The sequence below is a fragment of the Aulonocara stuartgranti genome, assembly GCF_965226115.1.
Source record: "Aulonocara stuartgranti genome assembly, chromosome: 23".
Taxonomy (NCBI): domain Eukaryota; kingdom Metazoa; phylum Chordata; class Actinopteri; order Cichliformes; family Cichlidae; genus Aulonocara; species Aulonocara stuartgranti.
Genome location: NC_138958.1, coordinates 44,017,445 through 44,044,098, shown reverse-complemented (window position 1 = coordinate 44,044,098; position 26,654 = coordinate 44,017,445). Strand labels below are relative to the sequence as shown.

The following is a 26,654-nucleotide window of genomic DNA, read 5'->3' as shown; positions in this document are numbered from 1 at the left end:
GTCGCTGTGACGTAATCGGTCTACAAATGCGGCCTCAGGAGGATGCAGCCCATGAATTTGGAAACGACCTACATGTTTGTACATCAGCTTATCAAATACTGTCTGCTGTCTTCATTTATTACTCTTCACCTGCTTCACTGTCACTGTGTGGGCGGAGCTGTCTGAGCCCTGCCCACACAGACACAGCTCCTCTCTGGAGCAAAACTTCTGCTTCATCTCCGCCTCTTTTCTTCATCCTCCACCTCTCTTTTCTCTTCTTCAGTGTTCTGCAGCCACAGAGTCTCACAGCCGTTACCACACCCATACCTGAGCAGCTAGCATTACCCAGCATGCCGTGCAGCAGTGTCAGTTTGTAAATGTGCAAGAATTCCTGCTCCAAACTGTTTCCCAGAGTGCTGTGTGCCGTGACCTTTGACCTGCTAAAGGCAGTCAGCTGTGGATTATTCATTGTTGTGTCTGATACTTAGAACTGTGAGGAAGAAGCTACACAGTTAATCAGGGTCCCCTCTCTCTGAATCAGGAAAGGTGGGCAGGCCGCGTGTGGGCCGCGGGCCATACGTTGAGCATCACTGTTTGAAATGTGAACATTGTTCTGCTGCAGTCAATGGACTAAACCAGAGAAGAAGAAAACAGACTTTACCATGAAGATCCTCAGTGTGGATCAGTATAATATCAGCCTGATGTCTGCAGTTTAGTGTCAGCACAACTTTCACATCATATTCATCTCAGCACAACTAAAACATGCTGACTGACCTCAGAGTTTCAAATCGACATCGTGGATTCTCCAGGAAACCACACAGATGCTTCACTCCTGTGTCCTTCAGGTTGCTGTAGGTTCCACTCAGGTCCACCTCTGTGGGATACGAGGGGTTGGACTTCAGTGCTGCTGCCAGATAATCAAGGCCAATATCTGACAAACCACAGACCATCAATCTGTATAAAGAATGAAAGATGTAAGTTTATTAGACAAAGTGCTTGAAATCATTCAGTGTTTCATCATCTGTTCAGAGCTGAAGAAGGTTCAGAATGTAGAAGTTTAGAAAATGGAAACTCCAAACAGCTGAAGCCAACAGGAAGCAGCTTCAAACAAACACAACAAGAGAAAAAACTCTGAATGTTTCACATTAAAGTCGTACATTTCTCATAAAAACAGGACAAAGACTTGAAAAAGTCGTGTTTTTCCTTCCAGGAACCACATGGCTTCACTTTTAAAGGTGAAGTGTGACAGAAATGGACATATTTGAAGTCCAACACCTTTTTCCAGTCACATTATTAAAGCAGACAAACTACAAGCTCATTTTCATTCCAACAAGTCATCTTCTGACCTGGACTAACAACACTGGTCTCTATGTGCAGCTGGCTGTGAGACCAGTGCTCAGGGAGCGTCTACAAAGTGCAACACTGAAAGAACATCACACACTCATTTGCTTCCAGCACTTTCACACAAACATCTACTGTCATTATTGTCACCAAACTCTGTGGATCCTTTATTGCAAATTCAAATGGGATCAAATGGTCAGACAAAAGAGGGTTATGAGGAAATATGATGAAATGTTGTGTATTAGCAGCAAGTTATTGAATCATTTTCCTCAGAAACCAAACAAAATGATTGACAAACATGTTTTTACAAACTCAGTGTTGGACTTGGATCAGCAGGATAAGCTGATGTTTAAAGGCATTTGAGTCTCGCTGTATGAGAGTCCAGTTATTACTCAATATTTATGGATGATGTTCTTTCAGTGTTGCACTTTGTAGACGCTCCCTGAGCCTCACAGCCAGCTGCACATGGACCAGCTGACATTACCCAGCATTAGAGGCGGCTGTAAAAAATTCATGTTCCCATTTAAATGGTTTTAATTTGAATAAAACGATGTTGATTCATTCAATCCTGAATCGATGTTTCATATAAATGTATTTTGCCAGAATCTCAGGTTAAAGCTCACAAACTATTTCAACAAGCAGCAAACAGCTAAAACAGTAAATGAGAGCAGCTAAACACACAAAGATGGAAACACAGAGCGTGGATCGTTCACTCGACGGCACGTACACGGACACGCCGTCGGGGCTGAAAGTGGACAGCTCACAGATCCTGAAGCTGCAGGTTTCATCTGTCTCCAACCAAAACTGAGTGAAGCAGCAGCAAAAGAAGATCCAAACTCTGCTTCACGTTTGATCAATATGCTCATGAATTCTCTCTGACTTTGGCTGTTCCTGCCTGCACAGCTCTCTCTCTCTCAGTGTACTCCAAGAACAGCTTCAAACATCTGTTTCTGCATCATTCACTGTTTATTAGCCACCAGTCTGCTGTTGTGTTCAGTGCTGTCGGCCTCTGACAGTAAAGCCTCATTTCTGCTGTTCCATGGAAACTTTTTAAAATGATGACAGATTACAAACTCTCAGCTGTGTCTGTAATCAAACCTCTGTAACTTTGCTTCACTTCAGCAGCATCAGCTCATGTTCACATGTTGCTTCATGGTTTGCTTCAGTTTTTGATCGACTGCAGAAGATTTTGAAGGTTATCTGCTATAAAAAGCCAGAAGAGGAAAATCTGCTTCATGTGTTTCTGTTTGATCCTCAGTGACTTTGACACAAAGGCCTCTGCTGTGATGATCACACCTCTGATCAAGTCTCACAGTGTCACAACTGATAAATGATCAGAGTTAGAATATTTCTGACTGTCTGCTGTGTGCCGTGACCTTTGACCTGCTAAAGACAGTCAGCTGTGGATTATTCATTGTTGTGTCTGATACTTAGAACTGTGAGGAAGAAGCTACACAGTTAATCAGGGTCCCCTCTCTCTGAATCAGGAAAGGTGGGCAGGCCGCGTGTGGGCCGCGGGCCATACGTTGAGTATCACTGTTTGAAATGTGAACATTGTTCTGCTGCAGTCAATGGACTAAACCAGAGAAGAAGAAAACAGACTTTACCATGAAGATCCTCAGTGTGGATCAGTATAATATCAGCCTGATGTCTGCAGTTTAGTGTCAGCACAACTTTCACATCATATTCATCTCAGCACAACTAAAACATGCTGACTGACCTCAGAGTTTCAAGTTTACATCCTGGACTCTCCAGGAAACCACACAGATGCTTCACTCCTGGATCCTGCAGCTTGTAGTTGAAGCTCAGGTCCAGCTGTCTCAGATGGGAGGGGTTGGACTTCAGTGCTGCTGCCAGATAATCACAGCTGATCTCTGACAAACCACAGAAACTCAATCTGTATAAAGAATGAAAGATGTAAGTTTATTAGACAAAGAGCTTGAAATCATTCAGTGTTTCATCATCTGTTCAGAGCTGAAGAAGGTTCAGAATGTAGAAGTTTAGAAAATGGAAACTCCAAACAGCTGAAGCCAACAGGAAGCAGCTTCAAACAAACACAACAAGAGAAAAAACTCTGAATGTTTCACATTAAAGTCGTACATTTCTCATAAAAACAGGACAAAGACTTGAAAAAGTCGTGTTTTTCCTTCCAGGAACCACATGGCTTCACTTTTAAAGGTGAAGTGTGACAGAAATGGACATATTTGAAGTCCAACACCTTTTTCCAGTCACATTATTAAAGCAGACAAACTACAAGCTCATTTTCATTCCAACAAGTCATCTTCTGACCTGGACTAACAACACTGGTCTCTATGTGCAGCTGGCTGTGAGACCAGTGCTCAGGGAGCGTCTACAAAGTGCAACACTGAAAGAACATCACACACTCATTTGCTTCCAGCACTTTCACACAAACATCTACTGTCATTATTGTCACCAAACTCTGTGGATCCTTTATTGCAAATTCAAATGGGATCAAATGGTCAGACAAAAGAGGCTTATGAGGAAATATGATGAAATGTTGTGTATTAGCAGCAACTTATTGAATCTTTTTCCTCAGAAACCAAACAAAATGATTGACAAACATGTTTTTACAAACTCAGTGTTGGACTTGGATCAGCAGGATAAGCTGATGTTTAAAGGCATTTGAGTCTCGCTGTATGAGAGTCCAGTTATTACTCAATATTTATGGATGATGTTCTTTCAGTGTTGCACTTTTTAGACACTCCCTGAGCCTCACAGCCAGCTGCACATGGACCAGCTGACATTACCCAGCATTAGAGGCGGCTGTAAAAAATTCATGTTCCCATTTAAATGGTTTTAATTTGAATAAAACGATGTTGATTCATTCAATCCTGAATCGATGTTTAATATAAATGTATTTTGCCAGAATCTCAGGTTAAAGCTCACAAACTATTTCAACAAGCAGCAAACAGATAAAACAGTAAATGAGAGCAGCTAAACACACAAAGATGGAAACACAGAGCGTGGATCGTTCACTCGACGGCACGTACACGGACACGCCGTCGGGGCTGAAAGTGGACAGCTCACAGATCCTGAAGCTGCAGGTTTCATCTGTCTCCAACCAAAACTGAGTGAAGCAGCAGCAAAAGAAGATCCAAACTCTGCTTCACGTTTGATAAATATGCTCATGAATTCTCTCTGACTTTGGCTGTTCCTGCCTGCACAGCTCTCTCTCTCTCAGTGTACTCCAAGAACAGCTTCAAACATCTGTTTCTGCATCATTCACTGTTTATTAGCCACCAGTCTGCTGTTGTGTTCAGTGCTGTCGGCCTCTGACAGTAAAGCCTCATTTCTGCTGTTCCATGGAAACTTTTTAAAATGATGACAGATTACAAACTCTCAGCTGTGTCTGTAATCAAACCTCTGTAACTTTGCTTCACTTCAGCAGCATCAGCTCATGTTCACATGTTGCTTCATGGTTTGCTTCAGTTTTTGATCGACTGCAGAATATTTTGAAGGTTATCTGCTATAAAAAGCCAGAAGAGGAAAATCTGCTTCATGTGTTTCTGTTTGATCCTCAGTGACTTTGACACAAAGGCCTCTGCTGTGATGATCACACCTCTGATCAAGTCTCACAGTGTCACAACTGATAAATGATCAGAGTTAGAATATTTCTGACTGTCTGCTGTGTGCCGTGACCTTTGACCTGCTAAAGACAGTCAGCTGTGGATTATTCATTGTTGTGTCTGATACTTAGAACTGTGAGGAAGAAGCTACACAGTTAATCAGGGTCCCCTCTCTCTGAATCAGGAAAGGTGGGCAGGCCGCGTGTGGGCCGCGGGCCATACGTTGAGTATCACTGTTTGAAATGTGAACATTGTTCTGCTGCAGTCAATGGACTAAACCAGAGAAGAAGAAAACAGACTTTACCATGAAGATCCTCAGTGTGGATCAGTATAATATCAGCCTGATGTCTGCAGTTTAGTGTCAGCACAACTTTCACATCATATTCATCTCAGCACAACTAAAACATGCTGACTGACCTCAGAGTTTCAAGTTTACATCCTGGACTCTCCAGGAAACCACACAGATGCTTCACTCCTGGATCCTGCAGGTTGTAGTTGTCGCTCAGGTCCAGCTCTCTCAGATGGGAGGGGTTGAACTTCAGTGCTGCTGCCAGATAATCACAGCTGATCTCTGACAAACCACAGCTCCTCAATCTGTATAAAGAATGAAAGATGTAAGTTTATTAGACAAAGTGCTTGAAATCATTCAGTGTTTCATCATCTGTTCAGAGCTGAAGAAGGTTCAGAATGTAGAAGTTTAGAAAATGGAAACTCCAAACAGCTGAAGCCAACAGGAAGCAGCTTCAAACAAACACAACAAGAGAAAAAACTCTGAATGTTTCACATTAAAGTCATACATTTCTCATAAAAACAGGACAAAGACTTGAAAAAGTCGTGTTTTTCCTTCCAGGAACCACATGGCTTCACTTTTAAAGGTGAAGTGTGACAGAAATGGACATATTTGAAGTCCAACACCTTTTTCCAGTCACATTATTAAAGCAGACAAACTACAAGCTCATTTTCATTCCAACAAGTCATCTTCTGACCTGGACTAACAACACTGGTCTCTATGTGCAGCTGGCTGTGAGACCAGTGCTCAGGGAGCGTCTACAAAGTGCAACACTGAAAGAACATCACACACTCATTTGTTTCCAGCACTTTCACACAAACATCTACTGTCATTATTGTCACCAAACTCTGTGGATCCTTTATTGCAAATTCAAATGGGATCAAATGGTCAGACAAAAGAGGCTTATGAGGAAATATGATGAAATGTTGTGTATTAGCAGCAAGTTATTGAATCATTTTCCTCAGAAACCAAACAAAATGATTGACAAACATGTTTTTACAAACTCAGTGTTGGACTTGGATCAGCAGGATAAGCTGATGTTTAAAGGCATTTGAGTCTCGCTGTATGAGAGTCCAGTTATTACTCAATATTTATGGATGATGTTCTTTCAGTGTTGCACTTTGTAGACGCTCCCTGAGCCTCACAGCCAGCTGCACATGGACCAGCTGACATTACCCAGCATTAGAGGCGGCTGTAAAAAATTAATGTTCCCATTTAAATGGTTTTAATTTGAATAAAACGATGTTGATTCATTCAATCCTGAATCGATGTTTAATATAAATGTATTTTGCCAGAATCTCAGGTTAAAGCTCACAAACTATTTCAACAAGCAGCAAACAGATAAAACAGTAAATGAGAGCGGCTAAACACACAAAGATGGAAACACAGAGCGTGGATCGTTCACTCGACGGCACGTACACGGACACGCCGTCGGGGCTGAAAGTGGACAGCTCACAGATCCTGAAGCTGCAGGTTTCATCTGTCTCCAACCAAAACTGAGTGAAGCAGCAGCAAAAGAAGATCCAAACTCTGCTTCACGTTTGATCAATATGCTCATGAATTCTCTCTGACTTTGGCTGTTCCTGCCTGCACAGCTCTCTCTCTCTCAGTGTACTCCAAGAACAGCTTCAAACATCTGTTTCTGCATCATTCACTGTTTATTAGCCACCAGTCTGCTGTTGTGTTCAGTGCTGTCGGCCTCTGACAGTAAAGCCTCATTTCTGCTGTTCCATGTAAACTTTTTAAAATGATGACAGATTACAAACTCTCAGCTGTGTCTGTAATCAAACCTCTGTAACTTTGCTTCACTTCAGCAGCATCAGCTCATGTTCACATGTTGCTTCATGGTTTGCTTCAGTTTTTGATCGACTGCAGAATATTTTGAAGGTTATCTGCTATAAAAAGCCAGAAGAGGAAAATCTGCTTCATGTGTTTCTGTTTGATCCTCAGTGACTTTGACACAAAGGCCTCTGCTGTGATGATCACACCTCTGATCAAGTCTCACAGTGTCACAACTGATAAATGATCAGAGTTAGAATATTTCTGACTGTCTGCTGTGTGCCGTGACCTTTGACCCTCTAAAGACAGTCAGCTGTGGATTATTCATTGTTGTGTCTGATACTTAGAACTGTGAGGAAGAAGCTACACAGTTAATCAGGGTCCCCTCTCTCTGAATCAGGAAAGGTGGGCAGGCCGCGTGTGGGCCGCGGGCCATACGTTGAGTATCACTGTTTGAAATGTGAACATTGTTCTGCTGCAGTCAATGGACTAAACCAGAGAAGAAGAAAACAGACTTTACCATGAAGATCCTCAGTGTGGATCAGTATAATATCAGCCTGATGTCTGCAGTTTAGTGTCAGCACAACTTTCACATCATATTCATCTCAGCACAACTAAAACATGCTGACTGACCTCAGAGTTTCAAGTTTACATCCTGGACTCTCCAGGAAACCACACAGATGCTTCACTCCTGGATCCTTCAGGTGGTTCTTACTCAGGTTCAGCTCTCTCAGATGGGAGGGGTTGGACTTCAGTGCTGCTGCCAGATAATCACAGCTGATCTCTGACAAACCACAGCTCTCCAATCTGTATAAAGAATGAAAAATGTAAGTTTATTAGACAAAGTGCTTGAAATCATTCAGTGTTTCATCATCTGTTCAGAGCTGAAGAAGGTTCAGAATGTAGAAGTTTAGAAAATGGAAACTCCAAACAGCTGAAGCCAACAGGAAGCAGCTTCAAACAAACACAACAAGAGAAAAAACTCTGAATGTTTCACATTAAAGTCGTACATTTCTCATAAAAACAGGACAAAGACTTGAAAAAGTCGTGTTTTTCCTTCCAGGAACCACATGGCTTCACTTTTAAAGGTGAAGTGTGACAGAAATGGACATATTTGAAGTCCAACACCTTTTTCCAGTCACATTATTAAAGCAGACAAACTACAAGCTCATTTTCATTCCAACAAGTCATCTTCTGACCTGGACTAACAACACTGGTCTCTATGTGCAGCTGGCTGTGAGACCAGTGCTCAGGGAGCGTCTACAAAGTGCAACACTGAACGAACATCACACACTCATTTGCTTCCAGCACTTTCACACAAACATCTACTGTCATTATTGTCACCAAACTCTGTGGATCCTTTATTGCAAATTCAAATGGGATCAAATGGTCAGACAAAAGAGGGTTATGAGGAAATATGATGAAATGTTGTGTATTAGCAGCAAGTTATTGAATCATTTTCCTCAGAAACCAAACAAAATGATTGACAAACATGTTTTTACAAACTCAGTGTTGGACTTGGATCAGCAGGATAAGCTGATGTTTAAAGGCATTTGAGTCTCGCTGTATGAGAGTCCAGTTATTACTCAATATTTATGGATGATGTTCTTTCAGTGTTGCACTTTGTAGACGCTCCCTGAGCCTCACAGCCAGCTGCACATGGACCAGCTGACATTACCCAGCATTAGAGGCGGCTGTAAAAAATTCATGTTCCCATTTAAATGGTTTTAATTTGAATAAAACGATGTTGATTCATTCAATCCTGAATCGATGTTTCATATAAATGTATTTTGCCAGAATCTCAGGTTAAAGCTCACAAACTATTTCAACAAGCAGCAAACAGATAAAACAGTAAATGAGAGCAGCTAAACACACAAAGATGGAAACACAGAGCGTGGATCGTTCACTCGACGGCACGTACACGGACACGCCGTCGGGGCTGAAAGTGGACAGCTCACAGATCCTGAAGCTGCAGGTTTCATCTGTCTCCAACCAAAACTGAGTGAAGCAGCAGCAAAAGAAGATCCAAACTCTGCTTCACGTTTGATCAATATGCTCATGAATTCTCTCTGACTTTGGCTGTTCCTGCCTGCACAGCTCTCTCTCTCTCAGTGTACTCCAAGAACAGCTTCAAACATCTGTTTCTGCATCATTCACTGTTTATTAGCCACCAGTCTGCTGTTGTGTTCAGTGCTGTCGGCCTCTGACAGTAAAGCCTCATTTCTGCTGTTCCATGGAAACTTTTTAAAATGATGACAGATTACAAACTCTCAGCTGTGTCTGTAATCAAACCTCTGTAACTTTGCTTCACTTCAGCAGCATCAGCTCATGTTCACATGTTGCTTCATGGTTTGCTTCAGTTTTTGATCGACTGCAGAATATTTTGAAGGTTATCTGCTATAAAAAGCCAGAAGAGGAAAATCTGCTTCATGTGTTTCTGTTTGATCCTCAGTGACTTTGACACAAAGGCCTCTGCTGTGATGATCACACCTCTGATCAAGTCTCACAGTGTCACAACTGATAAATGATCAGAGTTAGAATATTTCTGACTGTCTGCTGTGTGCCGTGACCTTTGACCTGCTAAAGACAGTCAGCTGTGGATTATTCATTGTTGTGTCTGATACTTAGAACTGTGAGGAAGAAGCTACACAGTTAATCAGGGTCCCCTCTCTCTGAATCAGGAAAGGTGGGCAGGCCGCGTGTGGGCCGCGGGCCATACGTTGAGCATCACTGTTTGAAATGTGAACATTGTTCTGCTGCAGTCAATGGACTAAACCAGAGAAGAAGAAAACAGACTTTACCATGAAGATCCTCAGTGTGGATCAGTATAATATCAGCCTGATGTCTGCAGTTTAGTGTCAGCACAACTTTCACATCATATTCATCTCAGCACAACTAAAACATGCTGACTGACCTCAGAGTTTCAAGTTTACATCCTGGACTCTCCAGGAAACCACACAGATGCTTCACTCCTGGATCCTGAAGGTTGTTGTTGGAGCTCAGGTCCAGCTGTCTCAGATGGGAGGGGTTGGACTTCAGTGCTGCTGCCAGATAATCACAGCTGATCTCTGACAAACCACAGCTCTCCAATCTGTATAAAGAATGAAAGATGTAAGTTTATTAGACAAAGTGCTTGAAATCATTCAGTGTTTCATCATCTGTTCAGAGCTGAAGAAGGTTCAGAATGTAGAAGTTTAGAAAATGGAAACTCCAAACAGCTGAAGCCAACAGGAAGCAGCTTCAAACAAACACAACAAGAGAAAAAACTCTGAATGTTTCACATTAAAGTCGTACATTTCTCATAAAAACAGGACAAAGACTTGAAAAAGTCGTGTTTTTCCTTCCAGGAACCACATGGCTTCACTTTTAAAGGTGAAGTGTGACAGAAATGGACATATTTGAAGTCCAACACCTTTTTCCAGTCACATTATTAAAGCAGACAAACTACAAGCTCATTTTCATTCCAACAAGTCATCTTCTGACCTGGACTAACAACACTGGTCTCTATGTGCAGCTGGCTGTGAGACCAGTGCTCAGGGAGCGTCTACAAAGTGCAACACTGAAAGAACATCACACACTCATTTGCTTCCAGCACTTTCACACAAACATCTACTGTCATTATTGTCACCAAACTCTGTGGATCCTTTATTGCAAATTCAAATGGGATCAAATGGTCAGACAAAAGAGGGTTATGAGGAAATATGATGAAATGTTGTGTATTAGCAGCAAGTTATTGAATCATTTTCCTCAGAAACCAAACAAAATGATTGACAAACATGTTTTTACAAACTCAGTGTTGGACTTGGATCAGCAGGATAAGCTGATGTTTAAAGGCATTTGAGTCTCGCTGTATGAGAGTCCAGTTCTTACTCAATATTTATGGATGATGTTCTTTCAGTGTTGCACTTTGTTTGGCACAAAATGAAATTATTTGGCCTCTCAGATGCTTTTAGAGATTCCCAAATGACTGATGATGACATCTCTGGGGTCTGATTAATAGAAAAAAAATGTCTTTGAGACCTTTTGTAACTGACAAACTCTTCATCTGCTAACAACACTGAGTTGAATCTCCATGGCTGATAGTTGGAGCAGGCATCAGGAATACACATTGAAAAAGCAAGAGGAGAAATCACCAGAGTCTTATAATCACATTCTGTAACTAAAGGGAGACGTTTTTCTATACAAATATATGTTTTATGGACATTAGAAAAAAAAGAGTATTGATGTGAAGCAGGATTATGAAATCTCCATACATCAGCCAGCCCATAATTATCAAGAAAGCTCTGAATGACGCATGCTGAGTTTGGACTAAGTGTACTTTTGTGTGAACTGTGGTCCATAGCAGATAATGAGCAGTTTAGGTCTCCCTCAAAGATGATATTGTGTGATGACATATTGGGGAGCCGCGCAAAGACATTAGTGAAAAATCTGTGATCGTCCCAATTAGAGGCGTAGATATTTGCTAAGATCAAAGGAAAACCATAAACTATATTTTCTGCACTTAAAATCCTGTAATTTTCTCATAAATCGACAGTGCGCCTTATGGATGAATTCTGGTTGTGCTTACTGACCTCGAACCGATTTTATGTGCTACACGGCGCTCAGAAACCTTTCAAAAGATGTTTTGGTACGACTTTGCTCAGCTACGAGGCCGCACCGCTTGATGGATTGTTGGAGCATTACAGCTACGAGGAGCCTCGCGGAGTGATACGTACTCTGCTTCAACGTAATATTACTGTATTGAGTGTGTATAAGGACCATAAATGGCACCTGTAAGAGACACGGTTACAAAGAGGGTTTCAAACTCCAGGCTGTCAGTCACGCAGTAGAACCTGGGAACAGAGCAGCTGCTTGTTATTATGCTCAGCGTCTGTTTACATTTTGACTGCACGATTGTGAGCTTTTTGTTATGCACAAACACAACATTGTTTTCTTTTATTTATGGAGCATTATTTTTTAATAAATGCTGATCATTTATTTCTGAGTAATTGTTTCATGTACATCTACGCTGTATGTTAATAAATGTGCCTGTGTGAGATTTGGGACACAGCTTTGACTAAGAACTCTCTTTTTGTTCGAACTTTCTGGCTTTAAAAATATCGAGATATATATCGTATATCGCCATCCAGCTAAAGAATATCGAGATATGAACTTTGGGTCATATCGCCCAGTCGTAATATTGCAATAGGTTGTCCGTTAAACTCAAGCGGGGCTTGGGCCCTGGCACGGCGTAGCCACACAATCCTGGTAGTAGTGACGCTCGGCTATGACGGCGTGCGGGTTACCAGCTGGCTTTCTCAGGATAGGGCTCCTGTGTGAGCGGTCGACAATAACGTCTTTATCCATACCCAGCACTTCACGTCGTAGCACGGATACGGCCGTGGAGGAGCTCGAGTCCAGGCCCTCTGGGATCCCTATGATGTGGATGTTAGCTCTCCGCTTCCTGCCTTCATCACATTTATCCTTCAGGTCAGACAGCTCCTCCTTCATACTCTCTACTGTAGACTGCAGGGTGGTCACCTCATCGCTCCACATTGACACCCCATCCTCAGCTTCTTTCACTCTAACCTTTACTCCATCAACTTCGCCGCACGTCGTGTGAGTGTAAACCACTACAACATGTAGACGGCCGTCTGCAGGCTGGATGTAGCACCACCGCAGAGACGTGCTGCAGCTCTGTTTAGTTACCCAGCTGACAGCAGAGGCTGTAGTTTACTGTTACCAACATGGAAAACTGAAGCTTCACCAGCTGGAGCTACAGAGCTGGAGAACAAAGGAGACTGAGAGGCCAGAATGATGTGGGAGGAAACATCAAGAGCCTGTTTGAAAGGAGACACATGTGGATGCTGTGCCAGTCTGTGGTCTGTCAGAAGTCAGCTGAGTCACACTGCAAGAAGCTGCAGAATCTCAGAGGAGGAGATTTGGAAGTGTTTGTGGGACAAACTGGACTCAAAGAAAGAAGATGTTTGTGAAGTCTTTGGTGGAGGTGAGCAGTGTGAAGCAGAACACATGCAGATGAATCAGGAGGGAACAAACTGAGTGGGCGGAGCTGTCTGAGCCCCGCCCACACAAACACAGCTCTCTGAATCAGGAAAGGTGGGCAGGCCGCGTGTGGGCCGCGGGCCATACGTTGAGTATCACTGTTTGAAATGTGAACATTGTTCTGCTGCAGTCAATGGACTAAACCAGAGAAGAAGAAAACAGACTTTACCATGAAGATCCTCAGTGTGGATCAGTATAATATCAGCCTGATGTCTGCAGTTTAGTGTCAGCACAACTTTCACATCATATTCATCTCAGCACAATTAAAACATGCTGACTGACCTCAGAGTTTCAAGTTTACATCCTGGACTCTCCAGGAAACCACACAGATGCTTCACTCCTGGATCCTGCAGGTTGTAGTTGTCGCTCAGCTCCAGCTCTCTCAGATGGGAGGGGTTGGACTTCAGTGCTGCTGCCAGATAATCACAGCTGATCTCTGACAAACCACAGCTCCTCAATCTGTATAAAGAATGAAAGATGTAAGTTTATTAGACAAAGAGCTTGAAATCATTCAGTGTTTCATCATCTGTTCAGAGCTGAAGAAGGTTCAGAATGTAGAAGTTTAGAAAATGGAAACTCCAAACAGCTGAAGCCAACAGGAAGCAGCTTCAAACAAACACAACAAGAGAAAAAACTCTGAATGTTTCACATTAAAGTCGTACATTTCTCATAAAAACAGGACAAAGACTTGAAAAAGTCGTGTTTTTCCTTCCAGGAACCACATGGCTTCACTTTTAAAGGTGAAGTGTGAAAGAAATGGACATATTTGAAGTCCAACACCTTTTTCCAGTCACATTATTAAAGCAGACAAACTACAAGCTCATTTTCATTCCAACAAGTCATCTTCTGACCTGGACTAACAACACTGGTCTCTATGTGCAGCTGGCTGTGAGACCAGTGCTCAGGGAGCGTCTACAAAGTGCAACACTGAAAGAACATCACACACTCATTTGCTTCCAGCACTTTCACACAATCATCTACTGTCATTATTGTCACCAAACTCTGTGGATCCTTTATTGCAAATTCAAATGGGATCAAATGGTCAGACAAAAGAGGGTTATGAGGAAATATGATGAAATGTTGTGTATTAGCAGCAAGTTATTGAATCTTTTTCCTCAGAAACCAAACAAAATGATTGACAAACATGTTTTTACAAACTCAGTGTTGGACTTGGATCAGCAGGATAAGCTGATGTTTAAAGGCATTTGAGTCTCGCTGTATGAGAGTCCAGTTCTTACTCAATATTTATGGATGATGTTCTTTCAGTGTTGCACTTTGTAGACGCTCCCTGAGCCTCACAGCCAGCTGCACATGGACCAGCTGACATTACCCAGCATTAGAGGCGGCTGTAAAAAATTCATGTTCCCATTTAAATGGTTTTAATTTGAATAAAACGATGTTGATTCATTCAATCCTGAATCGATGTTTAATATAAATGTATTTTGCCAGAATCTCAGGTTAACCCTCCTCTCGTGTTAGGGTCGGCACCGACCCATTTTAAATTTCAAATGCATAAAAAAATCACATACATTTGTTTATTGTTTCAAGGCTTTTTGACTTTGTCAGGAACCTCTATTTCTACAAAATAAAACCAAAAAAAATATTTTCACAAAATTATAAAATGCCCTAGTTGAAATTATGACCTTTGTGTTGTTAGGGTCGGCTTCGACCCAGGTATAATATTATGAGTATAAAGCAATAATTAAAGCCAAAACTGAAATCATAAGTGCACTGTCAGCTAAAACACTTACAGCAAGCGCCTCTCCTAATCATATGAGCTTTAGGGGATTCTTATTTTGCATGTTTTTTGCATTATACCTGCACAAAAACAGAACAAAATAAACACGGGCATGTGAGGTGAATTCACTATTTGAGTGGCCATTTGACTTCCAGAGTGCACATTTGCAATTTGCAGCATACAAAAAATGAGAAGAAGATTCACAGTGAGCTAAGTTCAGGATCATATTTTTGGTGAAAATGAAGGAGAGGACACAGAGCAGCATAGCGATTCAGATGGGCAGGTTTCTAAGGAGGAAGACAATGTGGACTATCATCCAGAAGACACAGACACATCTGATCAGAGGTGGAGGTCGCTGGTGCTGAAGCTACTCCTGCTGAAAGATTCAAGTCCAAAAATGGTAAGATCTTTTGGAGCTCAGTACCTCATGATGTACATGGCAGGGCAGCTGCTGCAAATGTCATCAAAATGACCCCTGGAATCACAAGGTTTGCTCTGACCAAAGTCAGTGACATCAAGAGATGTTTTGAGATATTTATGCCATTGTCACTAGAAAGAATCATCATTACTCTGATAAACCTTGAAGGAAAAAAAAGTCCATGGCGACATGATGAGGAATACCTGGATGCTTTCATTGTTCTTGCTGGAGTGTACAGATGCTGCAATGAGGCCACTGATCGTCTATGGGATGCATCGACAGGCAGAAACATTTTCTGGGCAATGATGTCACTTCACACATTTGATATCATTTTGATTCAAGAGTCCTCAGATTTGACAACAGAGAGACCAGACTGAGGTCTGACAAGCTTGCTCCCATCAGGGATGTCTGGGAGAGATGGGTGCAGCTTCTTCCACTGATGTTCATCCCAGGGCCAGAGGTGACAGTGGATGAACGTCTTGTCCACTTTTTGAGGAAAATGCCCCTACCGGCAATATATACCCAGTAAGCCAGGGAAAAACGGCAGAAAAATCTGGGAAGCCTGTGATGCAAAAGCCAACTATGCCTGGAATGTACAGATTTTCACAGTCAAAGCTGTGAGTGGCACCCTTGAGAAGAAACAATGAAAATGTGTGGTCCTCCATATGACCACTGGACTGCAGGATCACAATATCAGCTGTGATATTTTATTTTATTTTTTACCAGATATGACCTCGGACAAGAACTTCACAAAGGAAACTGAGGTGAAGCTGTATCATTGGGAAGTGATAAAAAGCCCACAATTACCCACGGCTATAACCAAAACAAAGGAGGAGAGGACTTTTTCTTTTTTTCAGTTTATATTAAAGGTCTACTGCTGAAAAAAACACTTTTTTTGTCTTTTCTTGATGTAAATGTCTATGGGTCGGAATTGACCCGTAACACCATAGATGTCATTTTAGTTATTAATCTTAAAATGAAAAAAATCAATAAAACAGATTTATTTAAGAAATGTGTCCTATACCCCTCAGTAATACTCAGGTAACACAGAAACCTTTTATTTATTAATATGATTCTCTTGAGGTTAATTTTACAATTTTTTTTAATTGAAATCGAGGGGTATAGTGACAAAAAAAGACCCAGAGGCCCACGCCAAAAGTATTAAAACCAACATTTTCATGGATAAGGAAGCCTAACAAGGTAACCAAGAGATGAGAAACAAATTGGATGATAACTTATTGTTTTTAGTATATTTTATAGCTGATTTAATTCACGGGTCAAAACCGACCCGCTAACATAAGAGATGATAACAGAAAGCTAACACGAGAGGAAGGTTAAAGCTCACAAACTATTTCAACAAGCAACAAACAGCGTCTACAAAGTGCAACACTGAAAGAACATCACACACTCATTTGCTTCCAGCACTTTCACACAAACATCTACTGTCATTATTGTCACCAAACTCTGTGGATCCTTTATTGCAAATTCAAATGGGATCAAATGGTCAGACAAAAGAGGGTTATGAGGAAATATGATGAAATGTTGTGTATTAGCAGCAAGTTATTGAATCATTTTCCTCAGAAACCAAACAAAATGATTGACAAACATGTTTTTACAAACTCAGTGTTGGACTTGGATCAGCAGGATAAGCTGATGTTTAAAGGCATTTGAGTCTCGCTGTATGAGAGTCCAGTTCTTACTCAATATTTATGGATGATGTTCTTTCAGTGTTGCACTTTGTAGACGCTCCCTGAGCCTCACAGCCAGCTGCACATGGACCAGCTGACATTACCCAGCATTAGAGGCGGCTGTAAAAAATTCATGTTCCCATTTAAATGGTTTTAATTTGAATAAAACGATGTTGATTCATTCAATCCTGAATCGATGTTTAATATAAATGTATTTTGCCAGAATCTCAGGTTAAAGCTCACAAACTATTTCAACAAGCAGCAAACAGATAAAACAGTAAATGAGAGCAGCTAAACACACAAAGATGGAAACACAGAGCGTGGATCGTTCACTCGACGGCACGTACACGGACACGCCGTCGGGGCTGAAAGTGGACAGCTCACAGATCCTGAAGCTGCAGGTTTCATCTGTCTCCAACCAAAACTGAGTGAAGCAGCAGCAAAAGAAGATCCAAACTCTGCTTCACGTTTGATCAATATGCTCATGAATTCTCTCTGACTTTGGCTGTTCCTGCCTGCACAGCTCTCTCTCTCTCAGTGTACTCCAAGAACAGCTTCAAACATCTGTTTCTGCATCATTCACTGTTTATTAGCCACCAGTCTGCTGTTGTGTTCAGTGCTGTCGGCCTCTGACAGTAAAGCCTCATTTCTGCTGTTCCATGGAAACTTTTTAAAATGATGACAGATTACAAACTCTCAGCTGTGTCTGTAATCAAACCTCTGTAACTTTGCTTCACTTCAGCAGCATCAGCTCATGTTCACATGTTGCTTCATGGTTTGCTTCAGTTTTTGATCGACTGCAGAATATTTTGAAGGTTATCTGCTATAAAAAGCCAGAAGAGGAAAATCTGCTTCATGTGTTTCTGTTTGATCCTCAGTGACTTTGACACAAAGGCCTCTGCTGTGATGATCACACCTCTGATCAAGTCTCACAGTGTCACAACTGATAAATGATCAGAGTTAGAATATTTCTGACTGTCTGCTGTGTGCCGTGACCTTTGACCTGCTAAAGACAGTCAGCTGTGGATTATTCATTGTTGTGTCTGATACTTAGAACTGTGAGGAAGAAGCTACACAGTTAATCAGGGTCCCCTCTCTCTGAATCAGGAAAGGTGGGCAGGCCGCGTGTGGGCCGCGGGCCATACGTTGAGTATCACTGTTTGAAATGTGAACATTGTTCTGCTGCAGTCAATGGACTAAACCAGAGAAGAAGAAAACAGACTTTACCATGAAGATCCTCAGTGTGGATCAGTATAATATCAGCCTGATGTCTGCAGTTTAGTGTCAGCACAACTTTCACATCATATTCATCTCAGCACAACTAAAACATGCTGACTGACCTCAGAGTTTCAAGTTTACATCCTGGACTCTCCAGGAAACCACACAGATGCTTCACTCCTGGATCCTGCAGCTTGTAGTTGAAGCTCAGGTCCAGCTCTCTCAGATGGGAGGGGTTGGACTTCAGTGCTGCTGCCAGATAATCACAGCTGATCTCTGACAAACCACAGCGCTTCAATCTGTATAAAGAATGAAAAATGTAAGTTTATTAGACAAAGTGCTTGAAATCATTCAGTGTTTCATCATCTGTTCAGAGCTGAAGAAGCTTCAGAATGTAGAAGTTTAGAAAATGGAAACTCCAAACAGCTGAAGCCAACAGGAAGCAGCTTCAAACAAACACAACAAGAGAAAAAACTCTGAATGTTTCACATTAAAGTCGTACATTTCTCATAAAAACAGGACAAAGACTTGAAAAAGTCGTGTTTTTCCTTCCAGGAACCACATGGCTTCACTTTTAAAGGTGAAGTGTGAAAGAAATGGACATATTGAAATCAATGATATCAAAGCTGGAATCAAATGAGTCCAAGTCTTCTGCTGATTCAGCAGAAGACTTGGACTCATTAGGACTCATTACCTAATCAAACCTCTGTAACTTTGCTTCACTTCAGCAGCATCAGCTCATGTTCACATGTTGATTCATGGTTTTCATGGTTGATTCACCTCATTTTTAAAAAATGACCTCTGACAGGAAAGTCTCATTTCTGCTGTTCAACAGTGAAGAAATGTAAATTTTCAAAATGACAAATTGGAAAACACAGAGCTGTGTCTCTAATCAAAGCAGAGATGGAACGATGCCACTTTTCATGTCCGATATCGATAGGAATCCAATATAGTCGATTTTATAATCAAACGTTTTTTTTAATCTCTTGCTGCATTTTGTATAAATTCATACTCAAGTTTAAACAATCTAAACACTAAAGCTGTTCTGTTATACCTGTCTGCAAAAACACACTGCAGCCAAAACATTAGAATATAGTGATCTTTGTATTTAAACTTTTATCAGAATTTTAAATCTAAAGTATTTAAAGTAATATTCAAAAGTCATTTAAATCAGTTTGATGCAGACTTCAAAAACTCTTTGGTTGTGAATAAAAGAAGTGCAACATCAGCACAAAATAATGTTTCTATTGAACAACTAACACAAACAGGTTGTAGAATGGAGCCTTTTCTACTCACAGCTGAACAGAAACAACATCCAGAGTGGAAAACAGTGCAAATAACTGCAAACAGGCTTCATGACACTCATGTTTGATCAGATTCACTCCCTGCTCTCACACACCAACTCCAGACCTGCATTCATCTTTTCCCTCTGAACCCCCCAAACATACAAACCCTGAGCCACCACCATTGCCCTTTCACTGACTGCCCCACTCCACCATTTGACCCTTAGAACTGAAGACGCTTCTCTCATAAGAGGTGAAACATCTTCAAGGAAACTTAAAGAAGTCCAGACGCTTTTCTTTCCAAGCTCCTTAGACTACGGTGACCTGGATGTCTGAGAACCTTCACAGACTGATTTTACAAGAACAACTTGTGTCAAAAATCCCTGGCAGTGCCTCTCTGTCACACACACAAATCACTACAGTTACAAATTTAATAACTTAAAAACCTCAGAAAAACAGAACTGAGCAAAACAAACAAACAAACAAACAAACAAACAAACAAACAAACAAACAAACAAACAAACAAATAAACAAACAAACCAGAGACCAGGTAAGAACATTGTTGAGGTTTAAATTTATAATCTTAAATACTTATATGCTGATTATATTGCTTTATAAGAAAGGCCCAAATCTGAGTACACTCTGTGCCGACAGGACTGACAGGAAATTACATGCTTTTGTAGGCAAAAAGTGAAACTAAGCAGAGTGTTTGATCGAAACTTAAAGTGTGTGTGACGTCTATATAAATGACTAGGCTTCCTGTTTTGTGCTTCAGACCTGGGGTTGTGTGTTCAGGTCTCCATATCCGGATATGTAAAATAAAGATAATTTTTTAAAGTAAAAAGACCACTTTTGAGCCGTGTCTTTTTGGCCGTAAAGAATACCAAAGGACCGGAATTTAATAACATTAAAACCAAACAATAAATGAGCAAAGTAGTGCATGATAAATATAGATGACAAATACAAAGTGCAATATAGAAACACTGGGTAAAAAGAAATGAACAATTAAAAAGGAGGATAACAGATGTGAGCAGTAGTTAAACAGTAGAAATAAATATATAATAAACAAACAAAAATAGATAATAAATGAAAGCCAGGTCTGAAAGGTGAGTTTGGCTTTAAAAGCATGAAAACACACTGCTGTCTTCAGGAAGGCTGCTCCAGTAACAGAAAGTCATCTACATGTGGGTTTAGTTCTGACTTTAGGGACAAGTAAAAAAATAAAATAAAATAAAAACATCTGTCCAGACAACCTGACAGTCAAAAATATAAACTCAGGAACTTAAAAGGAAAATTGTGCTGACTTTGAACGTCCGCATCAAGATAAACTTACAGATTTAAGAGTCAAAAAGTGTCAAAACGTCTGTATCCTTACCTGAGAGTTTCAAGTTTACAGTCAGGACTCTTTAGTCCAACACACAGCAAATCCAATTCTGAATCCTGCAGGTAGTTCGAGCTCAGGTCCAGCTCTCTCAGATGATTGGATGGGGAGCTGAGAATTTCAGACAAAGCTTCAAAGCTTCTTTTTGAGAGTTTACAATCTCTCAGCCTGAGGAAGAATAACAATGGAGACATATTCTTTTATTCATCTAGCATTATTAAACATATTTGTTCATAGATTCACTTACAGCACTTTCTTGGATGCTTTGACCACTGGCAGCAGCTTCAAAAATGCCTTCTCTGAACGGGAGTATTTCTCCAGGTCGAACTCATCCAGATCTGATGACAGTAAGATGAAGACCAGAGCCGACCACTGAGCAGGAGACAGTTGATCTGTGGAGAGACGTCCTGATCTCAGGGACTGTTGGATCTCCTCCACTAGAGAACGATCATCCAGTTCATTCAGACAGTGGAACAGGTTGATGCTTTTCTCTGCAGACAGTTTCCCACTGAGCTTCTTCTTGATGTAGTGAACTGTTTCCTGATTGGTCTGTGAGCTACTTCCTGTCTGTGTCAGCATGCATAGGAGATCCTGATTGGTCTGCAGTGAAAGACCCAGGAGGAAGCGGAGGAACAAGTCCAGGTGTCCATTTGGACTCTTTAAGGCTTTGTCCACAGCACTCTGGTAGAAGTCTTTTACAGTAAGTGTTTTCTGGAAGATTTTAAAGAGAGGAGATTGTTTCTTAAGCAGGTTGACTCCAGAGTTGATGAAGGTCAGATAGACATGAAGAGCAGCAAAGAACTCCTGAATGCTCAGATGGATGAAACAGTAAACAACGTTGTTGAACATGTGGCACTCATCAGCTTTAAAGATCTGTGTGAACACTCCTGAGTACACTGCGGCTGCTCTGATATCGATGCCACACTTTGTCAGGTCTGATTCATAGAAGATCAGGTTTCCTTTCTGCAGCTGATCAAAGGCCAGTTTTCCCAGAGACTCAATGATCTTCCTGCATGAATCTGTCTCAGCTCCTCCATCATACTTGATGTCCTTCGTTTGTAGGTGAAATAGCACAAGGCGTAGGTAGAGCTCTGTGAGAGTCTTAGGCAGATCTTGACTCTCTTTGTTCTTCATGACAAACTCCAGAACTGTAGCAGTGATCCAGCAGAAGACTGGGATGTGGCACATGATGTGGAGGCTTCGTGATGTCTTGATGTGGGAGATGATGCTGCTGGCCTGCTCCGAATCTCCGAATCTCTTCCTGAAGTACTCCTCCTTCTGTGGGTCAGTGAACCCTCTGACCTCTGTCACCACGCCAACACAGTCTGGGATCTGATTGGCTGCTGCAGGTCGTGTGGTTATCCAGAGGCGAGCAGAGGGAAGCAGTTTCCCCCTGATGAGGTTTATCAGCAGCACATCCACTGAGGTGGACTTTCTAGGGTCAGTCAGGATTGTAGTTTTGTGGAAGTCCAGAGGAGGTCGACACTCATCCAGACCATCAAAGATGAACACAACCTGGAAGTCTTCAAAGGTGTAGATTCCTGCTTTTTTGGTTTCAGTAAAGAAGTGATGAACAAGTTCCACCAAGCTGAACTTTTCCTCTTTCAGCAGATTCAGCTCTCTGAAAGTGAATGGAAACATGAACTGGATGTCCTGGTTGGCTTTGTCTTCAGCCCAGTCCAGAGTGAACTTCTGTGTTAGGACTGTTTTCCCAATGCCAGCCACTCCCATTGTCAGCACTGTTCTGATTGGTTTATCTCTTCCAGGTGGGAGTTTAAAGATGTCTTCTTGTCTGATGGTTGTTTCTGGTCTGTCTGGTTTCCTGGATGCTGTTTCAATCTGTCTGACCTCATGTTCATCATTGACCTCTGCAGTCCCTCCCCCTGTGATATAGAGCTCTGTGTAGATCTGACTCAGGAGGGTCGGATTTTCTGTTGTAGAAATCCCCTCGAGCACACACTGGAACTTCTGCTTCAGGTCTGACTTGAGTTTGAGCTGACACTCAGTGAGAATCTCTGCATGAATAAACAGCAAATGACACAAATGAGAAAACTGCATTCTGGTTACTGTGGTTATGTGTTCAGTTCACTGGACTCTTGGTGTCATGATCCGGGTGAGTCTGAGTAACTTTCCACAGCATCATCTCTCCTCCCCTGGGTGGAGCCCTCCTCACTCCTCCGTGCTCCTCACCTGTTGCCAATTACTCCGGCAGTATTTATGAGCAGCACTCACAATGAACCTTCTCCAGATTGTGTGCTTAGCACAGTCAGTTCTCTGCCTCACATTTTGTCTTGTGCTCCTCAGCTTGTTTCGCGTAACCCTCTTTTCCTGTTCCCTAGTCGGCACCTGGATATATCTTCCAACTCTCGCCATAAGTCACGCCTCAGGATTCTGACCTGCCACTGCTGGGAAAACTCACTCTTGCAAACTGCCATCCTCAGCTGCCTGCCTCCCTGTGCACCCACATCTCACTCTGTACCCAGATTTAATTCATCTCCTCCTCCAGCTGATCTCCACCTGCAGCCACGTAACACCTCTTAGTTTTTAAATCTTGGACTCATTCACTACACTGTGGACCACTCTGATTATTATCTCCTTTGTTCCAGTGATCCTGGATAGTTTCTATTCGCCCGTTTCTGCCCCTGTTGTTCCTTTGACCTGCCTCAGCTTATGTTCTGGCCTCAGCTCTGCACTTCTCATTATACCTCGCTTGCTGTTGAATTTAGCCGTGATTCAGCTTTCTCCGTCAAGAAATCTAGTAAAATACATTTCTGTTAAAAGTCACTCAGCCTCCGTTTTTTGGTTCTGTGCTTGACTCCATTCCTTTTCATGAGCCATTGAGCCCTGACACTTGGGTTATAACTGAGGGCAGGTTTTATAGAGACACATTCGATTTAATTATGTTTATTTATACAGCACCAAATCAATACTAGCAACATTTCACATATTACATAAACAACAATATGGAGCCAGTGATGAATAAATATGTAGAATAAATGAAAGAATTTCAAGTATAAAAGTTTTTTTTTAATTCCTCCAAATAACAACAACAGTCACCCCAATGTGCTTTATATTGTAAGATAAAGAACCTACAATAATACAACTGAAAAAAAAACCAAATATCTTTTTGGGTCCTGAAAACTGAAGGCTCTGCCTCCCATTCTACTTTTAAATACTCTGTGAACAACAAGTAGGCCTGCAGAGCGAGAGCGAAGTGCTCTAATAGGGTCATATGGTACTACAAGGTCATTAAGATAAGATGGGGCCTGATTATTTAAGACCTTGTATGTGAGGAGCAGGATTTTGAATTCTGGATTTAACAGGAAGCCAATGAAGGGAAGCCAAAACAGGAGAAATATGCTCTCTCTTTCTAGTCCCTGTCAGGACTCTTGCTGCAGCATTTTGGATTAGCTGAAGGCTTTTCAGGGAGTTTTTTGGACATCCTGATAATAATGAATTACAGTCGTCCAGCCTGGAAGTAATAAATGCATGAACTAGTTTTTCAGTGTCACTCTGAGACAGGATATTTCTAAATTTAGAGATGTTGCACAAATGGAAGAAAGCAGTCTTGCATATTTGTTTAATATGTGCGTTGAAGGACATGTCCTGGTCAAAAATGACTCCAAGGTTCCTCACAGTGTTACTGGAGGCCAAGGTAATGCCATCCAGAGTAATAATCTGCTTAGATACCATATTTCTAAGATTTTCAGGGCCGAGTACAATAACCTCAGTTTGATCTGTATTAAGAAGCAGAAAGTTAGCGGCCATCCAGGTCTTTATGTCTTTAAGACATTCCTGCAGTTTAACTCATTGGTGTGTGTTATCTGGCTTCATGGACAGATGGAGCTGGGTGTCATCTGCATAGCAGTGTAAATGTATGCTATGTTTTCTAATGATGCTGCCTATGGGAAGCTTGGTAACGGGAGCGTTGCCAGCAGAAGGCTGAAGTGGAATCTCCAAGAAAGCTGCAGAAGAAAAAACATGAGCTGAAATGGTGGATTTCAGTCATATAAGGAGAACTGTGGCTTTCCTCCAACCTTTGACCAATCACCTTAGTGTCCTGTTTATCAACCATAATAAAAAGCATTTACTGTGTGGGCATTTTTTTGTTTGGGTCTCCAAACAGCAGAAAGAAATGGCAGCCATTTTTTTAACTTTACCTTCAACTGGTAAATAGATTTAAGAAAAAGCACTTTGATCATATTTGTGACGTGTCCCAAACTGTTGTTGTCGCCTCATTTATGTTGATAAAACAGCTCTAAAACCAATCTGACAATATAAATCTGTAAAATGGGCAGAAAACCTGCTGCTGGTCCCATTTTAATCAAACCAACCCAAAGAGCAGATATTCATGTGTACACAGGAGGTTATTTGTGCAGATGCATAAAACACAAACTGTTGGCTTTCTGCAGTCTCTCACTCCTGAAAGTGTTGGCAAGTGCTTTGGATTTATTATTTATATGGATTTTAATGGCACCTGTGTAATGTTAACTAAGGTTTTTATTGTTTATGTGTTTTTTGTTTAGTCATTCCCTGACTTACCTGTGGGTTCTGGGATGGTTTTATTTAAATTCTCCAACAGATCATTCTTGTTTATCCTCCCCAAAAGATTTTTAGTGACTTCAAAAGTGTTGATAGAGTAGGTATCAAACATCAGATCCACTATGTCCGTCCTCTCTGCATTCTCCAGTTTACTCACTGGGATTGCTGGTAAACCTTCTACAGACCCGTTCTTCAGATGCCACTTAAATTTTTCAAAGTCATCACGTCCCAAATCCTCCAAAGTCCCCAGAAGGATTTCTTTAGGTGTCGTCATCTTTTACCCTGTAAGGACCCGATAAACAAAGACTGTAACAACAGCTGGAGAGGTAATTGTCTGATTTATCAGAATTTAACTTGATTCTAACAGCAGTTCATCACTACCACCAATAAATTTCTTAGGCTCAGAATGCAACAAAATTGCACATGAAGAAGCACATAGAGAAGTATCCAAGTAACACTTTGCTACAATATAAAACAAACAATTATAAATAAAGAAAATATATAAACTAAATATATACACTACCCGTCAAACGTTTTAGAACAGCCCAATTTTTCCAGTGTTTTTGTCACGGTTTGCGAGCCGTGTGTAAATTATCAAAGGACCCTTTATGCAGGCAGCTCAGATGCAAGTGAGTTTATTCATCACATGGTGATACAAACAGAAATGGCGAAGGTGAGCATGGAAACTAAGCAAAAACCTAAAAACTAATAGTACACGAATATGAAGAAGTACACGAAGGGAAGACGAAAACACGGAACACAAGGGGTGGGAGCAAAGCACCACAACACATCACTATATAGACAGTTACACAGAGGGAGACACAGAAGGCAACAACACAGGGCGGAACAAATGGACAGAGAAGACTAAACACAGAACAGAGCGCACAGAGAAACAAGGGGGGCAGGGAATCAAAACCTAGGAAGCATAGAATAACTCACAAACTAAACTGGCATAACACAAACATCACAAAGAACTGAAACCACTAGCTCAGGAGACCCAGGACCCTGACAGATACGCAGACAAACCAGCAACTAACAGAGGCAAACACAAGGTTTAAATACACAGAGGGATAACGAGGGAATGAGACACAGAAGGAAGACACATCTGGGAGTGATTGACAAGACGAGACAGAGGAAACGCAAACTAAACACACTGACATGAGACACGGACCTTCACAACAAAGCAGGAAATAGAAAGACTGAACTTAGAGGTACAACAAAACACAGAACCAAAACGTAAGAATAAACAAAGATACATCATGAAATCAAAGATTAACAATACAAAACAGAAAACACTGAGTCACAGACCCAGGATCGTGACAGTTTTATTGAAAATATCCTTTTTATTTCTCATTGCGCTCTGAAATGA

General features: G+C 41.4%; 2 protein-coding genes across 2 annotated transcripts in view; both read right to left on the bottom strand.

Moving 5' to 3' along the window:
* LOC309701483 (NACHT, LRR and PYD domains-containing protein 12-like) overlaps nucleotides 1-26,654 on the bottom strand; it is a 442,279-nt gene that overhangs the window by 176,970 nt on the left and 238,655 nt on the right. Inside the window, exon 11 of the mRNA XM_082525719.1 lies at nucleotides 754-933. Coding sequence (XP_082381845.1) covers nucleotides 754-933 — 180 coding nt within the window. The remainder of the gene's footprint in view (nucleotides 1-753; nucleotides 934-26,654) is intronic.
* LOC309700190 (NACHT, LRR and PYD domains-containing protein 3-like) lies at nucleotides 3,022-25,559 on the bottom strand (the record flags this gene model as incomplete). Its single annotated transcript, XM_082523638.1, has 7 exons — nucleotides 3,022-3,217; nucleotides 5,325-5,501; nucleotides 9,890-10,066; nucleotides 13,300-13,476; nucleotides 18,202-18,386; nucleotides 20,996-22,758; nucleotides 25,286-25,559. The coding sequence occupies 7 exons, from the start codon at nucleotides 25,557-25,559 to the stop codon at nucleotides 3,022-3,024; spliced, it is 2,949 nt and encodes a 982-aa protein (XP_082379764.1).